This window comes from Copadichromis virginalis, linkage group LG19 (assembly GCF_057382275.1).
Source record: "Copadichromis virginalis isolate Kocher_CV1m ecotype Utaka linkage group LG19, C_Virginalis_male_GT1.1, whole genome shotgun sequence".
In the NCBI taxonomy this organism is placed as follows: domain Eukaryota; kingdom Metazoa; phylum Chordata; class Actinopteri; order Cichliformes; family Cichlidae; genus Copadichromis; species Copadichromis virginalis.
In genome coordinates, this window is record NC_140636.1 from 26,942,324 (window position 1) to 26,962,190 (window position 19,867).

The 19,867-nt window shown below is 41.4% G+C and overlaps 1 protein-coding gene across 2 annotated transcripts in view; it reads left to right on the forward strand.

The window, feature by feature from the left end:
• Positions 1–2,504: 2,504 nt before the first annotated feature.
• LOC146686294 (nardilysin-like) overlaps positions 2,505–19,867 on the forward strand; it is a 32,241-nt gene continuing 14,878 nt past the window's right edge. The window contains exons 1-13 of one of the 2 annotated variants that reach the window (XM_085440618.1): positions 2,505–2,574; positions 3,061–3,407; positions 3,947–4,175; positions 6,369–6,450; positions 7,651–7,804; positions 8,812–8,885; positions 9,023–9,118; positions 9,311–9,433; positions 11,249–11,306; positions 11,986–12,059; positions 13,103–13,172; positions 13,410–13,487; positions 14,561–14,681. In XM_085440618.1, coding sequence (XP_085296744.1) covers positions 3,205–3,407; positions 3,947–4,175; positions 6,369–6,450; positions 7,651–7,804; positions 8,812–8,885; positions 9,023–9,118; positions 9,311–9,433; positions 11,249–11,306; positions 11,986–12,059; positions 13,103–13,172; positions 13,410–13,487; positions 14,561–14,681 — 1,362 coding nt within the window. In that variant the 5' untranslated portion in view covers positions 2,505–2,574; positions 3,061–3,204. The remainder of the gene's footprint in view (positions 2,575–3,060; positions 3,408–3,946; positions 4,176–6,368; positions 6,451–7,650; positions 7,805–8,811; positions 8,886–9,022; positions 9,119–9,310; positions 9,434–11,248; positions 11,307–11,985; positions 12,060–13,102; positions 13,173–13,409; positions 13,488–14,560; positions 14,682–19,867) is intronic. The other variant, XM_085440619.1, reaches the window with a different exon arrangement.

Here is a 19,867-nt window from a genome sequence, read left to right on the forward strand (position 1 = left end):
GAGGGACAGAAGGAGCGAAAAAGGGAATAAAACAAGCTGAGTGTGGGAGGGAGACAGTGAGCATTTTGGGTAAGGTTGTGAGGGTTGGCTGAACATGTAAAGGGGGGAGTGCAAGAGGGAGCCAACAGATAGACGGAATAGGTATTTGGAAGGAGGGGGAGGATGGCCAGGAGGGCAGGTGGTTCTGTCATTAGCTCCAGATTAAAGCAGAGGGCAACTCCAAAGGCCTCACCTCTGATTCACACAGTAGTACTGCAGGCAAGGACAAGCCTCCCGGGAGACATAGCACACACACACACACACACACACACACACACACACACGCATGCTGGAGACACGGCAGTGATTCAAAGGATTACTCACAGGCTCACGAACACACACATAAACACACACGTATAGGCATATATAAAACCACCACCCCTCCCCATCCTCATTTACACACGAGATACATCGTGACTCACGAGAACATGCAGACTCCCACACACATGCAAACAGTCATGCCACACACACATTCTCACACACACACACACACACACACACACACACACACACACACACACACACACACACACACACACACACATCATTGAACTAATTAATCAAATCTCCTGTTTTAATTAGGATTCAAATCAGTTGCTATGGGAACCTTGCCCTCTCAGAGTCTTAAGGTAAAGGCTGCTGCTGCTGCTGCTTCCCGTGACTCAAGGAAGGTGTCCGAGGGGGACACATTCATATTACCTATGTTGATTCAGCTGGCTGCATTCTACATTCCATTTTCACGCAGACACATTTTGCTGGGCAGGCCTGAGGTGCCCGATGTGAACTTCAATTTGGGCTCAGTCATACAGAGGGACCAAAAAAAGGCGGAAAATTATGATGGCTCACGTTGCAGCCAAACGAATACAATATATTTTACCAGGAAAAGGCCATGTGTGTTAGCGTTAAAGGTGAGGTTCACAGTCTGTGGACGCCCGTCCAATCGATCACCAGCTCAAGCCTGCCATTTTTGCTCTGAAAGTTTTCGCATGGAGACACACATAAAGGCACTTTCACAGAGTTTCTAATACGGTGCTTATCCTTGCTATTACCACGGCCTTGCAATTTTGGGTGAGCAATCGCTTTGTGCTCACATGCCTTGTCCCAGTGACAGTGTTTTCACAGAGGCTCCATTAGTGATCAGTAGGATTTGTTTGTGAAAATCGCTGTCAGAAGAATCAATATTCCTGCATTTGCGTTAATACTATCCAGACAGAGGAAATATTTATTCAGTGACTAATTCCTGAGGTCTAATTAAAGCAGTGTGCATGCTTTAGTGTTAACACTGTTTCATCTCACAAGCTGATAGACTCTTATCTTAAAAGACTGGATGAGAGAGCTCAAAGTGTAGCGGAATCACGGCGCCTTCATCTGTCCAGAGAGCCTTAATATCAACTCAGGTGAAGGCCGGACCTGATGAATTAAAAGAGGAGAGGATGCCAAGTGAAGCCATTAGGATCCAGGAACTCAGGCGTGTGTCTGGCTCGCCGGTTGTCATGGTTGCGGTGTTTATCACCTCTTTCTGCCGACAGAAGCCCAGGGGCAAATCAGATTGGCTTCAGACAGGGAGGAAAAGAGAGAGTTGGTGAGTGAGGGGGAGGACATATTGGCACAGCGGAGGGGGGGAAATGCCAACACGCTGCTGAGTGAAGGCCGAGGAGGAGCGCTGGACAAATGGCAACGTGGCTTATTCATAGGATGATGCTTTTAACTCTTTGACTGTGACATAACGTTTGAAGTAAAGGTATATTAGACCAATTCAGTAAACCCTCGCTTTAGGTCTTTTTGTTAACATACCCAAATGCTGTAATGTGGGGCAATAAAACTTTCTTTTTTCCCCCTCTTGTTATCTTCTCATCTGTTGTGGTAAGTATCTCCCTGCAAATGTGCTGAATGCATTAATGCACATCTTAAAAGCTCTTGGCATTTGATGAAAACAACACTAAAGGATAGTCCTCTAATGGAAGTCTTAAAGCTAGATAAACCTCAAGGATCTGGAGTAAATCCCCCCCCCCCCGCCCCCCTATCCCCCGTGGCCTGTGCCTGCCACCTAGTGGTCCCTAACCCAATGATCCATATGTGAAGACTTCACAAGTGCAACCTGTGTGGTGAGGCAGTTTTTCTGAAGTACAGATACTATTATTATTATGTCACTAGCTGACAAGACAGCATTCACTTCAAAGAGCTCTGAGAGTTCATGTTGCATGAGGAGATGAGAAACTAAGACATTTACCTGTTATGACAAGCGGCCGGTAAGATATATTATCAGTCTATTGGTCATAATCATAAACAGATGTCTGTTTGCATCCAGGTGGCTGCCTGTCGTTGCCCGTCCAGGGCCTGAAGCTTGTTACAACGTAACCGCTCCTGACTGCTCAGCGCACACGTGTTGACACCCAAACCACGCCTCCTTGTCTCTAGAGCCAATCGTCGGCCGTCATAGTTCAGCGCGTCTTCCTCTCAACAAATCACAGCACTCGTTGTTGCTGTGGGGGACATTCGCAGGCACCGAGGCCCTTCTGCTGTCGGCAGAGAGAGGTATGGCTTCATTGTTTTTGACCGGCTTCGTGAAGTATTTCTAAAAAGAAAAAAAAGAAGAAGTAGAAGTAGATTAAAAAATAAACACTCCGGCTCTATTTTGTTTGTGTCAAATACCATCTAACAGAACCAGACACGGCTTGTTAACATTAAATCCTTCCTCTCTCACTCGTGTTTCCTCTCAAATGTCCACTTGCTCTTGGTGGTCTGTGAGATGATAGGTTCAGGTTTCGCTGCGGGCTGGTGAGACAGGGTCGGATTTTAGCTGACATCCAGCTGAATAGAGCGAAACCACCAGACAGTTGTATGAATAGCTGTATTGTGGGCGCTGGCTAGCCGGTGTTGTGTGTGTCCATATGTGTGTGACAGGTCAGTTTCACATCTATAGGCCCACGCCACAGCGAGAGTCTTGGTTAATCTGTGTTGTTTTAGACGCAGAGCGCTGAACTTTAGCTTTGTTTTTTCTCCCCCACACTCGTATGTCAGGTCTTCATCATTGCTCTGTCCAGGCTTACACGGTGTGCTGCCGCGCTAAGGAGTAAATTGCCGTTGACAGCGACTTGTCCTGTTGTTTGTGGTCGCCCCTGGCTGTCAGCCTGCAGTGCCAGAGTCTCGTCATCTCTGTCGAGGATGCCGCAAACAAACAAGTCAAGAAACGCTCCGGCGGTTGACTCTCCGGGCTCGGTCCAAGTGGGAGCTTCAGCAGAAGCTACAGAGCCGGCGTCCCGGGAGGAAATTCAGGCTGCCGGGGACTCGGGAAGAGGGGGGGAAGCTGAGGATAATGTCGGTGACAGAGAGATCATCAAATCACCCAGTGATCCCAAACAGTACAGGTAAAAAAAACAAAAACTCTTCTACCGCACAGTCAAGCATTCCTACCAGATTCCCATGAGGATTTAAATAATTCATTATGCTGTTTAAAGAAAGGAAAAGTTGCATGATTTATCTGTTCTATTATGTATGTTATTCTCACTCGAAGGTATTAATAGGATTTCATGTGTAATGAAATACATCTTGCTAAAGTTCTGCATTCATGACTGTGAAAGTGCTGACAAAACGACCCAGATCCACTAACCCAGATCCAAAAATGATATTGAGCCTCCCATCCAGCTGGATCAGTGCAATATTATTGTAGTCTGATGGGATGATTTCATGCTTTAAGCACAGATCAGTGCCTCAGGCCTCTGTGGGGCATGGATGGAATATTTGCTGTGAAAAAGCACAGCACAAGATGGGCTGAAAGGGTATAAGATACAATCTGCAAAGGGATAACTGTTAAGCTGTTAAGAAAAAGCAGTGAAGGCTCTAAAACTCAATTGATACCACAGTGCTTCTCCTTGTGTTATCTCACCTTTGACTTTACTCTCCTCAGGTACATTGTGTTAGAAAACGGGCTGCGAGCTCTGCTCATCTCAGATTACAGTGGACCGACAGAAGATGGAGAATCAGATGAAGGTGAAGAAGAAGAGGAGGAGGAGGACGATGATGAATCTGAAGATGGATCAGAAGATGGGTCTGAGGAAGATGACGAAGATGAGGGCATCGATGATGAAGATGATTACAATGAGGGGAAAAAGAAGAAAGGAAATGCAGAGAAACAGGTACAGGAAACAAGAGAGCATTTCATATAGACTTTATTTATGTTTTGCAAAACTACACTGTTTGAAATAATGTAAAAAACAAATTGACACCATTACTCCACACACTATTTAAGGTGCATCTTTTATGCTCTTCTATATTTTCTGCAACATGTACAGTGGCTAATACTCTGATGAAATACAGCCAGAGTTTCAAACATTTAGAGTTCAGGGTATGTGCTCAGGCTTGAGACTGCACTAAATGCTTTGTTTCAGACAGCTGTTTTTATATATGATCAGTGGCAGATCTAGAAAATGTTCCATGGTGGGGTAACGCAAAAGAGGTGCAAGAGATCTAGCAGTGTGGCACATACCTCTTCAGTGAAGCTTGTGAAAATCCCCTATAGGTAAATAGAGTCAACAAAATACTTTAAAAAACACACTTTAGTTCTATCATTATCTCTTCTAAGAAAATAAAGACAAGTTTGATTTTTTACAAGCTTTAAAGTAGAAGAAGAAGAAGAAGAAAGTGTGTACATTATTGTACTTTATTGAGCCCCGTGGGGAAATTGCTCTCTGCATTTAACCCATTCACTCAGTGAAGCAGTGGGCAGCCATTGGGCGCCCGGGGAGCAGTGTGTAGGGACGGTACCTTGCTCAGGGGTACCTCAGGGTAGCTGTTAAGGGGAATCGAACCCCCGACCTTCCGATCATGGGGCAACCACTCTACCTACTGAGCTATCCCCGCCAAGACTTTGCTCATGCCCTGCAGTACTCACTGTCAAAACAATGGCAATATTGCACATTTAAAAAGTATTTTAATAACATAAAAGTTGGAGTGGATATCTCAACGCTCAGAAGCTCCACCCACCTTTCCTCAAACCTCCTTTTGCAGATACGAACCAATGACGAGAAAGTTGGCTTAAAGCTACAATGTTTAAAATCTCACCACTAGATGTCAGTAGATTGCAATCTACAGAATTTTGTTTTCTTTCCACTCCCGATTCAAGTGTATACTCTTAGCTACAGTGGCTGCTGTAAGACAGACAACCCTTGCTGGGGTTCATCTGCAGTGAGTATAGGGTGTCGGTGGCTCTAACTTTGTTGGATTGGGGCAGTTGACGAATAAACTGAGAATGTAATCAAAGTCTTTATCAAAGTGTGAGCTTTAGAAAACAAGACTAACGCTAGCTGGATGTTGTTGTTGACAGCATCTCTGTAGATGTGAGGTTCGCATGTCTAATCTGCTGATAATAAGTAATTGCGACAATATCGGAATGAATAAGCATGTTAATGCACTGTGTTAGGTTGGGTGTGTTAAATCCTTGACTTAATTTCAGGAGATGATCGAGGTGTTTCTTTGCTTTGTATTTTCACTTCTTGGTGAAGGCACGCCTTCTCAAATGATAAAAAATAGTTGTGATAGTTTAAATTTTGAGTCTGTAGGTGGAGAGATGAATGAATATTTGCCTTTATGACATGCAAATCCCTATGATTTCTCAATTCCTCTGCCTTTAGTAAACTACGTATGTGGCTGGTCTCTGAGCCATATACATATATGCGCTTATGCACCTCTCTGCATTTAATCATTAGTTATTATTATTATTAATCTCTGGCTCTCGTCTACAGCTTGTCGTTGTCTTGTCTTCCTCCCCTCATGCCAACCAGTCATGGCAGATGGCTGCTCTACCCTGAGCATGATTATGCTGGATGTTTCTTCCTGTTAAAATTGAGTTTTTCCTTCCCACTGTCGCTAAAGCGCTTGCTCATAGGGGGTCATGTGATTGTTGGGGTTTTCTGTTTTCTCTGCATTGTTGTTGCGTCTTTACCTTACCTTATGCATCAGAGGTGTTATATGGGCTTGTTTCAGATGGTGGATGATTGGAGGGTCTCCACTAATGCCTAGTATTAGATCAATCAGAACTACCCCAGTGCAGTAAGCATCAGGAGCTAACACTACTTTAAACATGTCTGTACCTGAAAGTTCTTTTCATATATTGCTTTTGGCATTTAAAAGATAAGATTAGTTTTTGATATTGTCAGCTAAGGCCATAAAACTATCAAACTCAACAATTTTGTTGCCTGCGTCTCAATACTTTATTACATTGGTTTCTGTCTTTATGGCCTTTTTTGGCAGCAAGATAAACAGAGTATCATTCAAGTTTTCCCTGAAGTGCAATGCCAGACTCAGATATGCCTCGATATCCTGTGTTTCAGTCTGCGGCAGCGTTGTGTGTTGGTGTGGGCAGCTTCAGTGACCCCAGCGATCTCCCCGGCCTAGCTCACTTTCTGGAACACAGTGAGTAATTAATCCAGTAGACAAGTATTGTCATCTTTTTTTAAAAAAAGTTTTCATTGTTCTTTAATTCAGTGGTTTCTCCGTCCCCAGATACATCCTCAGATATGTTTTCAATGTTTCCTATCACACATCCTAATTTTAAATGCATCCTTGTGTAGTTTGTTTTAATTATTTAGTGTGCCTCTTAGCCTTTTTTGTCTCGTTCAGTATCAGTTAACAATATGTGACATTTCCCAGAATATCCATCTCCAGAGGGACCAGATCTACCCACTGTGGGGCCACAGGGCAAAAAATTAGTTTTCAGGCTCTATTTGACCCACTTTTCTGCCTGCTCTCTGTGCATTATGCATCTAACTCATCACTTACAAATGCCCATTTACTACATAGAATGCATGATAATGTATCCCAAGATACAGTAAACAGCAAACAATCCAGCAAAGATTGTTGTATACCAGTTGCTTTTGAACATTTGCAGCTTTCTCCTACTGAATGTCCCTTTTTTTTAACTCCTATACATAATATAAGCAAAAATTAATGTATTCCTGCATAAGGAAAGTCTTAGAATGTGAGGTGCAAATAATTAATTTACTACCAACCAAGTGACGCTACACTGTTCGTGGGGTTTTGGGGCTCCTGGAAATCTGGGGCCTGTGGGTTAATGTGTGCCTTGCCTTGCTGGCAGATTAACTTTACATCACCTACAAGAACAAGGCAAGAAATCACTGCATTCACTATGAGGAAGCAAGCAAGATATTTTTCAGTTGGGGGAAAAAAAAAAGCTAGGCTTGCACAAAATGCCACATAACTTCAGAATTGCAATCCAATCTATTGATGCTACTGTCAGCAGAGAAATTGCTATCTGTCTCCTCTACCAATTGTGATTGTTGAACATTGTTTCCAAATGATCATTCTGAAAGGAAACCTTTTCTCATGCTGTCACCAAATATTCCCGGCACTATTTAGAGTTATGTACGCGGCTTCATCTGAGACAGAGTTATCAAAATTCTATTAAAGCTGAGCCAGAAATGTGATGTGTTATTGTCTGCATTTGTCTCATTGTCCACATAAATAAGAAAACGACAAAAGACACATCGTGCAAGTAGCTTTAATAGATTATTTTCTTTGGATTCCTTTTTTTTTTTTGATGATTTGTAATCCCTTCTCCCTTATCACCCTTACTGTGATTTCGTTGTCGCCTAGTGGTGTTCATGGGCAGTGAGAAGTATCCATCAGAAAACGGCTTTGATGCTTTCCTCAAGAAGCACGGTGGGAGCGACAATGCCTCCACGGACTGTGAGAGGACCATCTTCCAGTTTGACATTCAGAGGAAAAACTTCAAAGAGGCTCTTGACAGGTTAGGAGTCAGTTGGGCTTTTTCGTTTTTGGTTGTTATCTTATTTTTCGAGCAGTCATCCTTACGAGGTGGTGAGGATTTACAGGTAAACACAAGACAGAAACAAGAAAAAGGAGAATATAAACTCATATGAAGCAACGGAGACAAGTTAGAACAATTAACAATTAGTAACTAGACTGAAACCAAAGACTCATAGAGGCTATAAGGGAAAATCTATGGTCTAATCCAAACAGTAAGGCACTTAACATGCTAGAGCATAATTTACCAAAGGAAAGTTCTAGCAGACCTGATGATTATATTGTGAAAATGTGTGGCACGTTACAGGCATATTCCCTGTTAGCGCTCGCTTTTACTCTTCAGTCCTAATATTTTTGCTTTGTGGAAATAGCCACCGAGACATCATCCATGGGTTTGTGGACTCTACATTTTGAAACCTCACTATTGCAGTTTTGACTGCCGTTAAACCATTGTGTCCAAATATTGCCAGAAATGACCTTATTTTGATCAGAGGGTGGTTTGGCAAGTTATCAGCTAACCATATCAAATTTAGTTAGCAAGCTGAATTCATAAACTGAACGGGTGAATCAAAGAGACGCATTTACCTGGTAATTATAGTGGGAAGTAGGAGACGAAGGAAATGCTTTTGGACACTGCCAGTTTGAATTTAAATTATGTCTAAATCCTCTTTTAGTAATAACTTCAAACTTTAAAGTTACATTTAAACCACTGGTATGTCTGATGTCGCTCCATGTTTTAGTTAAATTATGGGTTTAGTTCAATCTAAACAGTGTGGATGTATAAAGTAAGTGATATGAAGTAAGAATAGTGAAACTTGGATGTCATATATTCAGATCTCAGAGGCCGATAGATGTAGTGTGGATCATGGTGTGCACTTGGATATATATTGGATGTTGTTTGTCATGTGCGTCCATCTACATCTAAATGTTTATGTCTGATCTGTGCTCTGTCTGCTTCTGAACATTACCACTTTGTCCTGTTGTTCTCAGGTGGGCACAGTTCTTCATCTGCCCCCTAATGATTCGGGATGCCATTGACAGGGAAGTGGAGGCTGTTGACAGTGGTGGGTCTTGGTGCCTATGTGCATCACTCCTGCATTCTGAGAAATTAATCCTGGTTCATATAAAGTGTTTTAGTGCATTTTCTGCATTTTTTTTGTCCCATCTTACCTTTTCCTGTGTCCCTCCGTCTGTCTATCAGAGTACCAGCTGGCTAAGCCATCTGACTCCCACAGGAAGGAGATGCTATTTGGCAGTCTGGCCAAACCTGGACACCCTATGGGCAAGTTCTGCTGGGGTGAGTTAGTAAAAACAACTGCTGGGACAAATAATACACGCAGGGCCTCCTTGGGGTATGTTCAGCAATAACAAACAGGAGAGCTGAAACCTGCACCAGTTTACCTGCCTTCTCATATCCCTGCATGTGTTAGGGCTCCTCTCTGTCATGTATTATGTTTGTCACTTGATTGTTAACTTGTCACAATACCAGGGAATGCGGAGACACTGAAGCAGGAGCCCAAAAGAATGAAGATCAATGTGTATAAGCGGCTGCGTGCCTTCTGGAAGAAATACTACTCTGCCCACTACATGACTCTGGCTGTGCAGTCAAAAGGTCAGGAAAATCATTCCCATTTATTATGCATCAAGAACTAGCCGATTAGTAGATTGACAGAAATGTAATTTGTTTCAATAATTTCATACACCAAATGAACCGATTCATTGAAAAAGCAATCTGTGGATTAATCAAAAATTCAGACGATCATTATCTCAAATGAGGATCCACTTCATCCATGTTCAGCCAACTGTAGATAATCATTCCCGAATCAGCTCGAATTGCTGTATTACTCAAAACAAAGTCACATACAAAGTATCTAATGTATTTTCTTGGTTTCACAGAAAATATCACTCAGCTAATTAACTACAGCATACAAGTAAAATGATGAAGTGTTGACATTTGGTGCTGAGAAATGCCATCCTCATGAAACACTTACTCGCCCTCAGTAAAATTCACTCTTGTTGCACCTCTTTTGTTGTCTAAGATTCTGCCAGTGTAGAGGGATGCAAAGGTGTTATAGTAGATCGCTAATTGGAGTAAAACAACCGGAAATATTTATAACCATCATTTCTGTTGGAAAATGATGAAGCATCAAACTGCTGATGATTGCAAACACCTTTCCTTGCAAGGTTTTATAATATGGGTTTTATAATATTCATAAAATTGCACCTTTTTTTCTCTTTGCTCGCTTCAATTTTTTGTTCACCTCTAGCGCTTTGACTTGCTTGGTGCAGTAATATATGTCTGCACCTGTGTGCATTAGGTCATTATGATGTCACTACATTGCACTAATCATTCTGGTTGTGTTCAGAGGTGAAATTAACCTCAGGCATCTGACTGGAGAGTGCGGTTAAACTTTTTCAACCTATAGGCCAAAGGATTTTTGCTTATAATATCGATCAGTGTTGCCTGAAAAAGCTGTTTTTAGGAGCTTCCATATCAGCAAGGGGAAACATCTGTTTTGAAGCCCAGCTGAACAATCCTACCTGGTTTTTACATCATGTTTCATTAAAGAGTCCATCCATGCATCTATTTTCTCGACTGCTTGTCTGGTTCAGAGTCACGGGGGAGTTGGTGCTCATCCTAGCTGTCATGGGGCGAGGTTGCCAGCCTGTTGCAGGGCCAACACAGAGAAACAGACGACCATCCATGCTCAAATTCAAACCTACAACCAATTTAGAATCACCAGTTAACAAGCATGTCTTTGGACTGTGTGAGGAAGCCAGAGTACCCGGAGAGAACTCATAGAAGCGTAGAGAGCACAGAAAAGCCCCAGCTGGCTGGCAAATTCGAACCAGTAACCATATTGCTGTGAGGCAACAGTGTGAACTGACTGTTGACTTGGCACAAAAGAAGGGATAAAGAATAAAGAAGAGCATTGTAAACAATTGCTCCTTTGTTATTGAATTAAAATTATGTACTCTAGTCTTGAAAAACAACTTTGACTTCCATTTAGTAATTTGAAACATGCATAGGAAAAAGCTGTCACAATTAAATTAACCATGCTATACATTAAAATGTTTGTAAAAAAAAGGCTGCAATGCAAAATACAAAAGCTGCATCTCATTATACAATAATGTAAAAGCTCTAAATGTAGGCTTTTAGTTTGTTTGCATTAGCAATAATTAAAAGGAAGAAGGCTCTACCTTATTTAGTTGGAAACACAGAAATTCGTGAATTTTCATTTACATTTTAGCATTAAATTAAAGCATGTAAAGCCACACTGTAACATAGTTTCTTTTAAAGCAAGCATTTTAGTATGTATCGTTACTGCACTGACTTCTCCCCAAATCTAAGTGGTTGTTTTCAGCCAGAATAATTGAAACGCACTCAAACTCTAATTTATCCTCCTTCACTCACTGCGTCCTTTAGAGAAGCTGGACACTCTGGAGGAGTGGGTCAGAGAGATCTTCAGCAAGGTGCCTAACAAGTGAGTATTCAAGAAGAGGCTCTCAGTTGCTGTGATGAGAAGCTGGCGCTATATAGATTGAGTCTCAATATCCTTTGCTCAAATGTAAATGTCAAGCCTTTTTACCATCTCTTTCTCCGCTTTCTTCATCTCAGATGCTTTTTTTCTTCTTCAAAATGATGCACCTGGAAGGGATCTCTTCTCCCTAAAGCGGAGCTGAGCTGAATTAGTGTTTTTTTTTTTTTTATGTTTGTGTTTTTTTGCTGCACCGCTTCCGTATGCTTTATGAGTCATTGCAGAACCTTTTTTTAGTGAATCAGAGTCACTGTTACACACATAAAAAGCACATAACCTCCAGTTTTTAAGGCTTTCATTTCAATTAAAGGATTACATTTCCACATGCTCACATCTATCCTTGTAAAATTGCCTGAAGTGACTTTAACTTCTTTAGATGAACTAAATTAATTTTCATCAAGCTTTAAATGAATGAAAGGATTTTATAGCTCTGCCTGACAGAAATAATGTGCTATTACTTCCCCGATTGTGTAAACAGTAATTGGAGACATCCATCCTCAATCTTATACTTGAAACCTTTTCCATTAACTGTTTTCTATGTTACTTAAAACATAAGGGTGGGTTGAAGTCGCTTTAATTACGTCTTGGAACTGTTTAAGTGATGGTATTGTTTTTGTGTTTGTAGTGGTTTGCCCAAGCCAGATTTCTCTGATATGGTGGATCCTTTTGACACAACGGCTTTCAGCAAGCTCTACAGAGGTACTGATACACCTTACCGGATATCTCTAAGCACATCTGGTGTACTGCAGGTTCCCACATATAAATAAGCCCTAACAGGTTATGTAAGTAGTGGTTCTCAAAGTTGGACCTTTGGGTCCTCCATAGATCAATGACTTGTAGCCCGGGGTCTCCAGAGTAGTTTGTCATCATTAATAAAAACATACTGTCTCATTTAAAATCTCATATCCAGTTTCAGACCATTTATTTAGAACAAGCACATTGGATCCATTACTGCCTTCTACATTTGGGCCAGTAGAAGCCCTGACATGATCGGGACACATCCTGTGAAATCCTTTGCTTCTCTGCTTATTAGCCAACTGGCTAGTTATTGAGCACAAAGAAATAATTCACTTCACATCTTGAAGTGACACTAATCCCAAAACAGCTTTCACTCAGTCCCTGTGATGATGCATATAAGACATTTATAATGAGTCCGGATGTATTCAAAAGAGCCACTGAGGACCAGAATGTGTAATATGTCAGCTGAGACGAGTTACTCGAGGCTGTCAAGCTGATTCAAATTGCAGTTTTAAAGGGGACTTGTTGTTCTCATTTCCAGCTCCATATTTTTATTCATGGACTCTGCTAAAGTAGTTTTTCACATAGTTAAAACTGAAAATGAGTAGAATGTACAAATATTTTTTATTGTGTACAGGGACTTGTTGCTGATGCTCAGTTTATCCACTTTCTTAGACAAGCAATTTTGATGACATTAATGGGGTTATCATTTATCACTGACATACAGACCCAAGAATAGTGGAAACGGAGTGTTCTAGATGGCTGAACAGTTGGGAGTAATTGGCAGAGTTTAATGTTAGCATACGAAAATAAGAGCATGCAAAATAGGCTGCCTTTATGCAGTTTTATTTAAAATATATGTAACAGAAAGAGGAAAGAGCTCTGAATCAAAAAATCAGTGGTTCCATTTGCTTTTTCTGTTGATGTCAGGTTTACTTCTCCAGGCCAAGTGTCCGTTTGATTCAGGTGCTTGATGGTGTTTCTCCACCTGTTTGCATTCACAGTTGTCCCCGTCGGGAAAGTTCATGCACTGAATATCACCTGGGCTCTTCCTCCTCAGGAGAAATACTACAGGTGAGCGCCATGCAGAACATATACAACAAATATAGAGTCACACAATGCTCTCCATCTCTTGAGAGAAATTTCATCAAATTCTTTTGTTTTGTTTTTTCCCCACGCATGCATTTGATTTGCATTGATGTCTCTTTATATAAATATAGAATTGGGTCAGTCAAAAGATACCATGCTTTTCCCCTGATTGTAGATGGATTGCATCAATGTTTTTTTGTTTCTACTTTTCATTTTCGTCAGAGTGAAGCCTCTCCACTACATCTCTTGGCTGATTGGCCATGAAGGCACAGGAAGCATCCTCTCAGTGCTTAGGAAGAAGTGAGTGTTATTGCTTCTGTCTGTTTGTTTTTCTGATTTGAGGGCACTCCAAAACCCAATTAAAAGCTCTTCAATTTGCTGGGTATACATGAGCTTTTTTTCCCGCTCTGCGCCAGCCCTGTGTGTTTGAGCCCAATCTTCATACTATACACTTTGCCATCCCACTTGACAATGTGATTCATACGTTCTCATCTCTGGATATGGCTGTACAAGTGCATTTCAGCCTCTTGTTGCTAAGTGGTGAAGTGATTTACCAAACCTTGTGTCATCCCACGTTACCAAGAGCCCATCCAATGCTCCCTTTACCATCAGCACCACTTGGATAGTGTAAAAGAATGCTCCTATTTAGTGTTTATAATCCTTTCAATTGTTGATAAATGACAACAGTGAAATTTGAGTGTACTTTGACTTAATTCCCAAACTGCAAAGGCAGTGGAGTGGTTGTTTTTATTGAATTCAGACAATCCTAGCAAAAAGGGCCAAGAGACGGGTTTGAAAATGGGAACATGTTGTCCTGCTCTGTCAGATTTGGAAATGATCTCTATGTCCGTCTGTAGAACATTACTGATCAGAGGCCTCAAATTATCATACCATGTTCTTGCTGATTATTTACCATTGATAAATCCATTAGAAATACGCCATGTAATAGTACATTTTTGTAAGTGCAGTATAAAGACTGCAGTATAGAAAGGTTTTAGATTCCTCCTAGTAGCCTATTCTGATACAGAGCAGACTTCTCAACCAAACTTGTCCTTTAAGTGCATCATCAGATGAATGAAAGATGTCTTTATACTCTTAAACAACTGAAGTGTTCACCTTGATTTATGGTCCAACAAGTCTCAAATGTGTGTAAGCTGTTCAAATGAATGATTTAATATTACATGTATTTTTGTGACTGTTCACTCACCCAGTAGAAAGTGAAGTGTTTGCAGCCAGGAGTCATCAAGTGACATGTCTTGAATGCCCTCTATTTATTGTTCATTCATTTTACCGCATACAACAGTGAGTAATTCTTTAGTCGAAGGCCTATTTGTGGTAATTTATTGTTATGTTTCTATGTTGCATTTTCAAAGGTGCTGGGCTGTGGCTTTGTTTGGAGGAAACAGTGAAACTGGCTTTGACCAAAACACCACCTACTCCATCTTTTCAATCTCCATCACCCTAACTGATGAGGGTTTCCAAAACTTCTACAAGGTAAAGAAAACTCTTAACATTTGTTATTTCCTCTGCATTTCTTTCAAAATAAAAAGGAAAAAAACCTTGGGACTGGGCAAATTAAATTAATCAGCGGTTTAAGCATCAATCTCCCACGCAAGGTTTATTATTAATTGTCATATCATAAAGAGTCAGGTTTTCTTCATTATTAAGATACTGGAAGTAGCTGGCATACAACAGTTAAGGTCAAGGAAGCACTGTGCGTCAGTTGCTATGGCAACTCTTGTATTTAACACAAAGGCAGTGCCTGATAATTTGACAAGAGGACCATTTCGTACTCTTAAGTATGCAATGGAAAAATATCCTGTTCACCGTTACTGAGGTAATTTCCGTATAAATACTTAAACAACCTCAAGAATATTGTTTATTTGGATCAATAGCAGAATAACCTCTCAATTCACTGACAAACTCACAAGAGTTTTATGGATAATAATATGAAATGAAGTGAAGTGTAAGAGTTAGTGATATATTTCTGGTGGTACACCCGAACAAGTCGATCAACTACACAATCCAGTCAGTTACTGAGGTTCAACAGAAGGTAGTAATGGAAGTACTACACACGACTTTTGTTTTTCCTTGCTGTCAGATTAGGTTTAGACATTTTTTAGTCTTCTGTTTTTTTTGTGGGAAGACTAACAATGGAATTAGGAATATGTAATACCAGTGTACTAAAGTATGTATATCGTTTTGTTAAGGGCCAGTAACTAAGTGCATAATCATGATGATCTGGATCTGGGAACACCTTCAGTTAGTTTGCCCTATGGCGACAAAAGCTTACTTTTGAGGGATATCCAGACAAGACTTTCCTGTTGACTTGTTGCTTATTATAAATGGTGAAAAGGCCAATATAAAGCTTTTGTGAAACAATAGTTAATGGTTTCAAGATTTCCTTTTCAGCAGATAAAGTCCTTTTGAACTTCATATGAACTGCTTATCTACAAAGGCTGCTTAAACATTGTTGGTCAATGGAATTTTAACTACAAAGGGAAACCTTACAACCTTCAAAAGTCTTATCACTCACTTGGTTATATACTTATGCGGACTTTGGCTTATATAGATTAGCTTTTTTTTCTCGTCTTTAAAAAATTGTTCTTTAAATAAAATGACTTGATCAGCAGACTCGAGGTGGATGACACTAAAGTGTGTCAAGCTTGACATCAAAATTACAGTGTGCCATTGGATTACCAGTGACATGTCTCCCACTTCTGAGTGTGGACGCTTCATCTCTTTGCTCTCTAAATGCTTTGCTTCTTTTATTGATTTTTACCGATTTTTATGCTGATTTTTTCCCTTTTTCCATATGAGCTTACCTGCGATAGCTTCTGGACACTTATAGATCATTAGGACTAAAGTGTTCTTAACAGAAACAGCAACATTTTTATAGTTACCTTATCCTCAGCGCTCCGTGTGTCTGTGGCCTAGACACAGCTGAAGCCTGATTACAGCGTCTGGGCACCGAGCAGCCTCGATAGCCTAGAAAGGTGCTAACCGCTAGGCTAACTAGCAACAAGATGCCTTCCCTCTCCACAGATGACTACCACAGCCTCCTGCAGAAGATTGCAGCACTGGAGACAAAAATTCATCGCTTAGAAGTAAACGTGGAGGTAAATGGACTGTGTGGAAATGAAACAACCTTGCCTTTGACTCAAAACAATAGCGATGAGCAAGCTAGCACACAGCTAAGGAGCACAGATAACATGACCAAGAAAGTAGACTTTGTGCACTATTATAAATCCTCAAGCGATAATCCCCCCTTGGACTGTCTTGGTGCAAAACCAAGACATAAATCATGTCTCCTGGAAGGGGGAGGACGTACCACAGGCAGGGCACAGTGAGCTGAAATCTCTGAAACCGACTGGCCTTCACTTCCTACGAGACAGAGAAGCTCTTCTACCCCTGTATACGAGAGGAAACAGGACTGGACAACCGTGAATAGGAAGGTTAACAACAAACCCAACTGAATGTGAAACTGCAGAACAGATTTGCTCCACTATCAAAGGACCCTGGATCTATATCGGACAACCATCCATCTAAAAGTAGCGAAGTAAGGCCTGAAAATCCACGGGGAAAGCTAAAGGCTAGGCCTGAAACGCTGATTGTGGGTGACTCTGCTGTAAAGGATGTACAAAGCATGTGCGGTAAGAACACTAAAGTCCTCTGCTTTCCTAACGATATGGTCAACATCCTGAAGGAGAGAATTCTTCAAATTGCAGATGAATATCCAACTGTGACAAACATTGTCCTGCATACAGGGTCAAACGATGTGTCCAAACAACAATCGGAGGTTCTGAAACGGGACTTTATTGGATTATTAAACACTGTAAACTCTCTGAATGCAGCTGTATTCATCAGTGGACCTGTACCGCCGGTCAGAGGAGGAGACGAGAGATTCAGCAGGCTGTTTACACTGAATAAATGGCTTATATCAGCATGTGCTGACCACTCAGTGCATTTTATCAACAACTTTAATATTTTTTGGGAACGCAGGCATCTGTTTAAAGCAAATGGATTTAATTTTAACAAGTCAGGGGTGAAACTGTTCACCTTCAACTTGTTTTATTCCATACGTCATCCATCTGTGCTTGGAGCCAAGGCTGAGATAAACGAGGAGTTATCTCATAAAGAAGAACAAACAGTACTCCAAGAACAGACAAAGCCCAGCAGAAACCTTGAGGAGGAGCTCCATCTGCCCCCACCCGGGAAGAGCCTCAGAAAGGAGAGACATCTGAGGCAAGAAGAGGGGTCCCTATTTGCCTCCAACTCTCTCAACAACACCAACGACCAGGACCAGGATCTTCCCCAGTCCCCCAAACCCCTGACAGGCCATCACCCCCATCACCCTCCTCCCCCTCCCTTTCTCCCTCCTCCCCACACCTGAAATTCACTGAAGAGATGATGGAGCGGGTCAATGCTGGGCTCAGATCTACCCCCCGGCCCAATCCCTCTTTGTCCCCCATAAACCCCCCACCAAAGCAGCCAAAGGTTCGCCACCGAGCCCCACCCTCAACAGAGCAATCGAAGTCACATTGCCCAGCCTCGCCCCCCTTAGTTCCTCCTTACCACCTTCATGCTTTGTCTCCGCAGTCTGATGTGTGATGTGTGGAGGGTCCGGGCTGCGAGGATTATGGCAGTGGTGACTTTTCCCAGGAGAAGCTGGGACCCTGTTTACTAGAAGGTTTTAAAATTTCTGTACTTTTAGGTGACAGAAGGAGACATGTGGCCTGGTCAAAACACAGAGAGCTGCACTCTAAAAGATCTTTAAACATAGTAAACATACCTTGTGTGCCACAGACTGCTCCCAAACACGAGGGGACAAGTAATGCCTCTAAAACACTTAAGTTGGCTTTATTAAACGTTAGATCTTTAGCTGGGAAAACATTTTTAATTAATGATTTAATCACTGAGCACAGCCTTGATTTTATGTTTTTAACTGAAACTTGGTTGGACCAAAATAACAGTGGAGCTGTTCTCATCGAGACGACCCCTCCTAACTACAGTTTTATCAGTGAGGCCAGGGTGAGCAGGAGAGGAGGAGGGGTTGCTGTCTTATTTAATGAATCATTTCAATGTAAGCAGCTATCTCCTGGAAGTTTTCAGTCTTTTGAATATGTGGCTTTACAGCTGAAGGCCCCATCCAAAGTTGTGTTTCTTAATGTTTACAGGCCTCCCAAATACTGCACAGACTTTTTTAATGACCTCAGTGAACTGCTGTCTGTGATCTGTGTTGATTTCGACTGTGTAATTATTGTTGGGGATTTTAACATCCATGTGGACAACCCTCAGGACAAAGGGACTAAAGACCTGAGTAACACTCTGGGCAACTTTGGGCTGACTCAGCATGTAACAGAGGCCACACATAATAGAGGACACACTCTCGACCTACTGATCTCCAAGAGCCTGAGCATTTCAAACATTACTGTGTCTGATGTGGGCTTATCTGATCATTACTGTGTTTTCTTTGAAAGTAAAATCTCAGCCCACACAAATATATCAACAGCAGTGATCACAAAACGGTGTATAACTGAACACAGTAGTGAGATCTTTAACCAGGTCTTCCCATTAACACCTGACCTGTCCAAAGGTTCAGTCAATGAGCTCGTCAATAGCTTTAATGCAAAAATGTTAAATGTAATGGACACTATTGCCCCCATTAAGGTGAAGGTTATCTCTGGAAGGAAAAAGTCTCCATGGAGAAACTCCACACTGGTGAAAAATGAAAAAAGAGAGTGTAGGAAAGCTGAGCGCAGATGGAGAAAAACAAACCTCCAGGTTCATTATGACATCTATAAAGAGAAACTTCACAATTATAATTTACAACTGAGGAGTGCAAGAAGGTCCTACTTCTCTGACATCATCACTAAAAACAGCCATAATGCTCGGGTCTTATTTTCTACAGTTGACAGGCTAACAAACCCTCCTGTGCCAGTGGCAGCTGAACTTCATTCAACCATGGCCTGCAATGACTTTGCCAAATTCTTCACAGACAAAATCCAAAAGATTAGACAAGCAGTTGGAACATCAACAGCAGATCCAGGATATGTACTGTGTCCACCGAAAAGCTGTTTAAACACCATCAAACAGTTTCACCCTATTAACAGCAAAGACCTGGAGGACATCTTAGGTCAACTGAACTCCTCCTCCTGCTGTTTAGATGTCCTGCCAACAAGTTTTTTCAAAAAGGTCTCAAAGACTTTAGAGTCAGACCTGTTACAGATCGTCAACTTTTCTTTATTATCAGGTGTGTTTCCAGAACCACTAAAAACTGCTGTAATCAAACCTATACTGAAAAAGGACAATCTTGACAAGACACAAATGAACAACTACAGGCCGATCTCAAATCTCCCATTTTTAAGTAAGATCATTGAAAAAGCAGTTTCTCAACAGCTCAATTACTTCTTAACACAGAATAACTGCTACGATGCCTTCCAGTCAGGTTTTAGACAGAACCACAGCACTGAAACCGCTCTGACAAAAGTGTTTAATGACATATGTCTGAATACAGACAGTGGAAAAATGTCAGTCCTAGTTTTACTGGATCTCAGTGCAGCATTTGATACAGTTGACCACAACATATTACTCAAACGACTGGAGAACTGGGCAGGTCTTTCAGGAACTGTACTAAACTGGTTCAAAACATACTTAGAAAACAGGAAATACTTTGTATC